This window comes from Solanum pennellii, chromosome 8, assembly GCF_001406875.1.
Source record: "Solanum pennellii chromosome 8, SPENNV200".
In the NCBI taxonomy this organism is placed as follows: Eukaryota; Viridiplantae; Streptophyta; class Magnoliopsida; order Solanales; family Solanaceae; genus Solanum; species Solanum pennellii.
This window is the reverse complement of record NC_028644.1, coordinates 70,396,564-70,405,090: the sequence shown is the minus strand read 5'-3', so window position 1 is coordinate 70,405,090 and position 8,527 is coordinate 70,396,564. Positions and strand designations below refer to the sequence as shown.

General features: G+C 35.9%; 2 protein-coding genes across 4 annotated transcripts in view; one reads left to right on the top strand and one right to left on the bottom strand.

The window, feature by feature from the left end:
- Positions 1–1,630: 1,630 nt before the first annotated feature.
- On the top strand, positions 1,631–6,796 carry LOC107028493 (snurportin-1). 2 transcript variants are annotated; one of them, XM_015229577.2, is made up of 8 exons: positions 1,631–2,088; positions 2,497–2,680; positions 2,763–3,013; positions 3,913–4,027; positions 5,116–5,208; positions 5,452–5,595; positions 5,946–6,064; positions 6,369–6,796. In XM_015229577.2, exons 1-7 carry the CDS (start codon positions 1,709–1,711, stop codon positions 6,060–6,062), a joined length of 1,284 nt encoding a protein of 427 aa, XP_015085063.1. In that variant the 5' UTR covers positions 1,631–1,708; the 3' UTR covers positions 6,063–6,064; positions 6,369–6,796. The 2 variants fall into 2 exon arrangements, with proteins under 2 accessions (XP_015085063.1, XP_027774671.1); XM_027918870.1 differs by having other exon boundaries at positions 5,946–6,796.
- Positions 6,696–8,527, bottom strand: part of LOC107028492 (probable inactive purple acid phosphatase 27) — a 5,894-nt gene continuing 4,062 nt past the window's right edge. For both annotated transcript variants that reach the window (XM_015229574.2, XM_015229576.2), the window contains exons 10-12: positions 8,360–8,485; positions 7,249–7,558; positions 6,696–7,134 (exon numbers count right to left, since the gene is read on the bottom strand). In XM_015229574.2, the coding sequence (XP_015085060.1) occupies positions 6,829–7,134; positions 7,249–7,558; positions 8,360–8,485 (742 nt within the window). In that variant the 3' untranslated portion in view covers positions 6,696–6,828. The remainder of the gene's footprint in view (positions 7,135–7,248; positions 7,559–8,359; positions 8,486–8,527) is intronic.

Sequence of the window (8,527 nt, the reverse complement as noted above, 5' to 3'; positions counted from 1 at the left end):
ATATATTTGTGTGATATAAATATAATTAGAATCACTATACAACAACTCTAATCCAATTCATAATTCGTGTATTTTTCAATACACTTTTAAATTAATCTAATTTTATATTATATTTCAATACAAAATTGATTCTGTCACAAGGTTCTATATAAATTTATATATGAAATCAAGATAGTTCTCTTTCGGAAAATTCTAACACTAGTAGAAATGCCTACGATTTATTCTTCTAAAGGTGGGAAAAAAGATGAAACTAAATAAACGGATTATTCATCCAAATTTTAGTTTGAGACCCGTGTAATTAACCAATTTTTTTTTTGTTTAACCGTGACATTGGGATAGATCCATGAGAAATCTGATTAGAATTTATAAGATATGACACAAATCATAATGGGTCACCAAAATAATTGATTGTTGAGCGATATGAGATGAAAAATTTTGGAATTATTGTATAGAATGACAAACTAATAATATAAAATAAATATAGTAGCTACGATTTGATTTATTTGTGTTCCATAGCAAACTGTTTGTCAGTTCCTTTCTCCCTCATATTTCCGCTCGTCGCTCTCCCTCTCTCGCTCGCTTCCTTCGCTTGCCTCTCTCGCTTTATACAATAGAATTGTATAAATTGTATTTCTAATTGTATAAAGCGAGAGAAATTTGTACATACATGCAAATATATATATCCCCGTCCTATATACTTATAATTATACAATAAAAGTACTTCCCTGTCCAAGTCTCTTTTGTCTTTCTCTCTTTCTCGTTTTATACAAATTCAAATTGTATATAATTTCTCTCTTTCTCGTTTTATACAATTCAATTCAATTATATATTCCCTGCCCAAGTTTTATTTGCCTTTCTCCCTTTCTCGTTTTATACAATTTAAAATGTATATAATCATCCTATACACTTATGATTATACAATTCGTTTTATACAATTCTCTGTTCAAGCTTTCTCTTTCTCGTTTTATACACTTTGTTTTATACAATCCACTTCAATTATATATGTATAGCGAATTATACATATATATGTTTGTTATGAAACACAATTATATAAACTTTGCTATAGCATACAAATATAAAATTTATGTTTGCTATATATGAAAATTGCCATAAATTTTCAATTACGATTCTAAGGGAAGGAATTGAACTATCTATTCCTGACGGAGAGAACAGGTCATTCAACAGGGAGATTATGTGAAAACCATGTTCCTTGCCAATAGCCCAATATTGAAGTTTATAGATTTCTGCATTAACTTCATTATGAAACCAGTTGAGTTCATAATTTAAACTTTTTAAATATAAGTATGAGTAAAAACTATTAGTTTTTCAAAACTCATACTTGAAAGTTTGGACCCACTTGTGCAATACAAAGATTGAAGGGACCTAAATTAAGGGGTATCCCAAGTTTAAACAGTTTTGAGGCCTGTAGCAATTTAGAGAATTGGTTAAAATGTAAATATAACAAAAATCGAAGTTTTGAAAGTGGCTGGCTACCTGATATGAAATTAGAGTGGTTTGGATTGGGCCCAACAGGTCCATTCTGATGTTTGAACACGTAAAAGGATATAGTAGTCATTTATCATCATTGTAATGTTTGAACACATAAAAGGATATAGTAGTAATTTGCTACTTCCGATTTTTGGAATAGAAGAGGAATCGCTGCAAAGTTTAAACATTGCCAGAATTCCAAACTTTAGCGTCATACAGGATGAGTTCACACGACATACGCCGTCCATTTAAACGCCCGGCGATCTCCGACCAACAAAGACGACGAGAACTTTCATTGCTCCGCCAGTCCCAAAACCGCCACGACGCTCAGCTACAAGCCCGTCGTTTAGCTTCCACTGTCCTCTCTCTTCAATCCGACTACAACTCCTCTTCCCAAGAACAGCAGGTCGACTTAGAAGTTACAGACGAACTTGAATCCTGTCCCGAAGAAGTCGAAGACGATTATGGACATCGTAAGGACGCACATGATCTTCGTCAAGCTACCAAGCTGAGAGGACCTGATGCTCGGTTATGGTTTGCCAAGCAGCTTATGCTTCCTGAGTGGATGATTGATGTTCCCGATAAATTGAATACCGATTGGTGATTTTTCAATAACATCTCCATATTTATATATTCAATTTTTTATATTCTAATTTCACTTACAAGTCTCCAAATGTTGATGCTTGTTGAATGTTTGATGTTAAATATTTACAGAGATTGAAGTCATAATGGCATTTCAACTTTGTATTCTTGAACATAGTGGAGGTTCAACTTTTGTAGAGATTAGGTTAAAATTAAATGCTTTTTGCTTGAACCATAAAATACTTCATACTTTGTCTGTTCTACTTTAATGCCATGGTTATCTGCACCTTAGCCTACCACAAAAACTTCACTTACTTGTCAGACGAGTAGTCGGAACTGTATATTTTCTGTGGATGTCTTGCTTGATTCAAACTAAACAAACACAATCAAGCACATTATTAATCTTAGGTTGAATTTGTTGTGCAGGTATGTATTTGCTAGGCCTGCTGGAAAACGATGTTTCGTTGTTTCTTCAAATGGAACAACAATCAGTAGACTGCGCAATGGAGTTCTCTTGCACCGTTTTCCTTCTGCTCTACCCAATGGTGCCAGGACTAATAACAGTAAAGCTGCTCAATCATACTGTATTCTTGATTGCATATTTCACGAGGTAACAATTGAAACATGTAACATTGTTGCTCATATTTTGTTCTGTATATCTGAAATATTCTGCACTGCCTTTGTTGTGGCAGTCTGATGAGACTTATTATGTCATTGACGGTGTTTGTTGGGCGGGAATTTCATTATATGAGTGCACTGCCGAATTCAGATTCTTTTGGTTAAACAGCAAGCTTGCTGAGACGGGGGCTTGTGATGTTCCCTCAGCTTATCATAAATATAAATTTAGTGCTCTTCCTGTCTACAACTGTGACACAGAAGGACTACAGACAGCTTATGCAGGACAAGTTCCATATGTCAAGGATGGATTACTGTTTTACAACAAGTAAGATCTTTTTTGTTGTTTATCTCTCATTTGTTTAGTAGAAGGCAATTTAATACAAACTATGAACATGATTTGCTCCTAAAGTTTTTAGCTCTTCTTCTCTATTTCACTGATAAAAAAAGGGTGGGGGTGGCAAGCATATAAGGAGGTAACTCAGTAAGTAAGATTTTCTTTTGACTTGTCCTTACTTCCTTTGACCATTAAAGTTTTCACATAATGGATAGTGCTTGGTGTGATGTTTCAAGTGTTATACATGAGAAGACAAGTTGTCCTTTTTTTTGAGAGTTAGTCTTGGACGGGCAGGCTTTCTAAAACCTTTAAATCAAGTTGAGACGGAGCTGTTACGACTAAAGTTTTTGAAATCTTGATTGCTGCATCCGCCTTATGATAAGCAATTTGTGTGCATATATGTGCATTCATTGGAAATGAATATCTAGTTGAGGTGTTAGGTAACAGGTGTCAGGTCCTTAGAATCATGTGCTTTCTCAGCAACTTAACCAGCTCCACTTATCTTTTAACCTTTAAAAAGAAAGCCTATTCCACCAATTAGTTCTAACTTATATTGTGAACTATTCAGTTACGTTGCGTACGGATGGCATTTAGAAGTTGCTTGTGAACAGCTTGGTCCTTTACTGAATTCACCTGTTGGTTTATCTTGCCCTTTTCCTTCTCTGCGCCGTTCATTTTAGTGGCTACAATTGACACTGTTACCAATCATGGAACTAGAATACAGCACTCACATGATTTGGTAAAGTTATAGATCATGCGTTGGACCATGGCACTCTAGATGGTGTATGCTATCCTAGTGTTAAATTGTCTAGTTTTGTTGTAGTTTCTCAAGCATCATCAATAATCAAAACTTTAAGTTTCTGTACCTCATGATTGTCCATCCCGCTCAGGCATGCACAATATCAAACAGGAAATACACCTCTATCATTGGTTTGGAAGGATGAACATTGTAGTCAGTATGTCATTGATACAGACAATAAAGGACAAGTTCTAAGTCAACAACAGGTACATTACACTATGTTCTTTTTTGATTCTGAAAGCTGTTATTTAGAGGCCAATCTAAGATTTCTAGAATATGGGTGCACCACTAATAAAGGAAAGAAAAAATGCTTATAAGTGAATTAATCTCTAGACCTCTAGGTAAATAACTCCGCATTATTTTATGAACATATGGGCCTTGCTCAATTTTAATTAAAAATAAGTTTTAAAAAATAACTCAGCATTCAACCAAATAAACCATTTTGACTTCTTGTAGCATGGGTGCCAACAAATAATGTTGTACCAATTTTAGAAAAATATACATAAATTACGGAGAGACCATGGGTTCACGTGCTCCATAATATACCTGTAAATTCACCCTTGGCTGTTAAAGTCAGGCATGTCATCAATAAGGTCATGCAAGGATTGTAAAACTAACTTTCGGATGTAACATGTTATACTAACATCAAGAAATCACATGCTATTCGCATCACTATTAACCAAATCCCAGCTACGAACCAACTTCCAACTCAAACCGAAACAAATGCAAACCAATTGGAATACAAATGAATTGTACAAATTAGAAGTGTTGAATACCCAAACCTTAAGTTGAAGAATCCAATTGGAGCTGCTTCTCCAATGAGGGCAAGACCACTCTTGATATGTATACGAATAAGTTGGTTTTGTACTTTCTAAGTCAAATAAAGCTCTCCCTTTTTGTTCCTTGGAAAAATTAAAGCTGTCCCTTTTTACAGTGTTTGAAAGTACAATATGTAGTTTGTGTTGCATTTCTTAGGGGTCGTTTTGGTTTGTGGGATAACGTATTAGCATTATGGGATTATTTTATCCCATGTTTGGTACTGTTTATTATTGTGAGATCAGTAATTTGGGATTGTTTATACCAAATTTGTTGTAGTATTTTTAAACCACTCTAGTCTCTCTGTGGGATAACAATCCTGGGATTGCTAACCCCGGGGTAAAACAACGAAACGACCCATTTGCCCTTTTGTTAATCTTATCTCCCAATGTCTTCTAAGAAAGCCAATGTTAAATTAGAAATAAAAGTGAGATCTTTGTAGCCAGGTCTTAACGTATTTCTTTGGTTGTACAACCAGCTAGTTTTGGAGCTCCTGGATGATGGCAGACTGGCTACATCTGATGACCCTCCTGTCATATTTGGTTGCTTACTTGGTGAATTCATGCAAAAGGTTTGTTCATATTATTAATTTGCAATTTAAGGGAGGAAGGGATAGAGGAGATGTAAGGAAAGGCCCTCCTAATCAGCTTTCTCAATCCTCTGAAATTGGAAGAGGAAATAAATCCCTCCCTCTTTTGGTACCAGGGGAGTGTAATTCATTACAACTCTTATTCTCTCTCCACTTTTATTTTTTCCTTTATTCTGTGTCATGTCTTGACTTATCCATTACTAAATCTGTTCTCATGGTCTTCAGACAGCACTTCACCGTGGAGATCTTATAAAATTTGCTATAGGTGAAGGAGGATTAGTTGTTGTTGACAGTAAAGTGGAGAAGGCTGATCTGAAATACCTGGGCAAATCCAATCGTGCACGTGCTTTTGCTGATAGTTACTCGAAGGTTAGATGGTGGATTTGGATTCCATGCCCTTTATAGGAATTGCTAATTTAGTTACCAGTTTAAAATTTCAATCACTCAAATCTGGTGTTGATGTACTCTGCATTGTCATGAATATCCTCCATGCAAATTATTCTTGAATGCAGCAATATAGAAAAGGAAGAGAAGACGCAAAAAATAGACACAAAAAGAGTACATATTATGGTCTTAATCTACGTGTAGATTTGTCCGGTCATTGCATGATTTGCTTTGTGATGTGTCTTCACTGTCTAAATGGAATTTGTTTCACAAATTAAGTCCTTGTTATCATTGAGATATTTTATTCGACACAGTAACCTGGTTTTGTTTGTCAGGTCTTGTTCCAGCACGCAGCTCGGTATTCTCCTCTGAGAATTGAGCATCTTTTTGCATCAATCAGTTCATATGTTGAAGGTGGAAATTCAACTCAAGATGCAGAGATGGCTGGTTAAAGGTGCAATGTGCAGGAAACACTTTTCAACTAACCATATAAACTTGCATGGTCATGAAATTAACTGAGTGATGGGCATGATCATTCTTACCTATGCTTTTTCTTGTTTGGAACGTGGGTAACATTTTTGTGTCATGTAAGATGAGGATAATGGTGCGAAAGAATACAGTGTTTTGACTTCATCCAACAAGGGGCTTTCACTGCTTTTCTCCTCATCTTGTCTACCCTTTATTCATAATTTGGGCACACTAAACTTTTACATGAAGAGGATTAACGGGCTCTGAAAATCCTTAGCTTCTGAATGCAGGCCCACAGCTGAACTTTTGCTCCGGTGTCCAACAATTCATCATTGACGTAATATTGTTCAGACAGGGCTGAAATTATGGTAAGGCAGTGTTGAAGGTAACATCAGTGGATAAAAAAGAAATGCACATGGCTTTCCAGTTTGTTCTTTGCATAATTAGTCTGCTACAGAAGTTTTTGGAATTTGCTATTGTTTCTTTGTGAACTGCTCCAATTCTTTTTCCAATTTTTTCCCTGAGAAGGAAATTATCAGTCCTAGGTGAGATAGCTGCGTCTAATTTCTGATTTTGGGATAGATTTTAGAGCATCACATGAGAGCTCGAAAACTGTATTGAGTCATGAGTGAAAATAGATTTGCTAAAACGAAAGATAGTGTACATTATGGCTTCTTGTATTGTATTGGAACCAATTCCAACAAATTCTGTAGCTGAATTCTTTTCCCTAGTATACATGTACAGTTTGATTTAAGATGCAAAAGTGGATGGCTCACAACCATCGTGAACACAAGCTAAGACGTCTTTATAGTCTCTTGAGATGGTGAAAGAATCATAAACTTTGCCGTCCCTACTCTTTTTGTATTCAAAAAGTAGTGATGAATGATTAAATGCTGTAAGCTTGACAAATCCCCAATCGTAATCCCTGTGAAGACTCCAAGTGGTATTAATTGGGGTGAATTCTGATAAGTGGCTTCCTCCGCCACCCACAACAACATGGATTGTTCCATTGACAATACCAGAATAGTGTGATCTTTCCGAGTTAACACATTGGTTCTGCATCATAGAAAAGTGAAACAATGAGAATGGATGTTATTTGTAGTACTGAGTTCTGTGAACTTGAGAAAAAAATTTCATGATTCAACATTGAAATGAATTAGCACTGGTTACCTGATAAATGGGACAAGTTCTTTCATAGTTGTGGACATGACCATAAAATGCAATATCCACTTTATACTTCTGCCAAAGCTTCTGCAAGCTTTCCCTTCCCATGGGCTCCTCAAATGAGCCTTCTAAGCCATACCATTTGTCTGAAGAGTAACCAAGAACCCGATGAGCAGCAAATATCAGCCAAGGATGCTTCTGTCTGTCTACTGATGCAAGACAATGTTCAATAAATCTGTATTGCTCAGACCCCTCTCTCCAATCATGCTCACTGTCTGCTATGCAGAAGTGAAACATGCCATAATCTGTGGAATACCTGCAGTTTGGATACACAAGGTCATATCAAAATGTAAGAAGCTATCGAAGAGGGTGTTGCATAATATTTTCTTGAGGATGAGGGTGTTCTATAATATTTGCTGAAAGCACATTCCCAATATATAAGACGCAGTTGCATTGAAAAGAGAAGGAAAATAAGCTTCCTTTTGGAACGTAACTTGCTCATTTCTAGCTTCTCAATTTGTTTTTTAACAACCAAACTTCAACATATTCGTCTATAGCTTCTGAAGTATTTCAAACATGTTAAAAGTGCAAAATGAACTAAAAACAATCAACTCATTTCATTCACTATAGAGACTGGACAAATTAAAACCAAGCAAGACCTCTGAATCATGAGATGACTCGAAAATATGATTCTTCAGCACAAGCACTTGAACATTTTTTTCCGAGAGGAAGGTAATCGTATTATAAAAACAGCACTAACGAAGTGCTGAAGTAATTACAGGTTGAGCAAAAACCAAAAATGAACCACTTTCTAATCTTACAGGGATTCTAAGATGCTAAGAATTGATTCTGCATCATTAACAAACTGCTCCTTGCACTAAAAAGGAACTTGATCTGTTTGAGTATTTCAGTATAAGCACTTAAACAATCCTCAAAGTCCCCTCTTTTGCCCAATACAGAAAAGTTATGTACCCATTTTGAACTTGTCACAACTGAACGTAGATTCTCTTTTTCTTGTTGGGGGTGGGGGTGTTGGGAGATGGAGAGAGGACACTCAAAACAGATAATTCTCCAGACCTTCATGTCACATATAACGAAAGGCAGAATAGTTTATTACCAAAAGTTAGCTCTATTATCAGCAGGAACATAAAACATGGTCTGAGCTAGCACTCCACATTCTCCACCAGAGTCCATAACATCATAGAAGGAACCAGTTCCAGGCCAATCACGCTCATGATTACCACTGCACGAAGATCATATATATATATATATATATATATATATA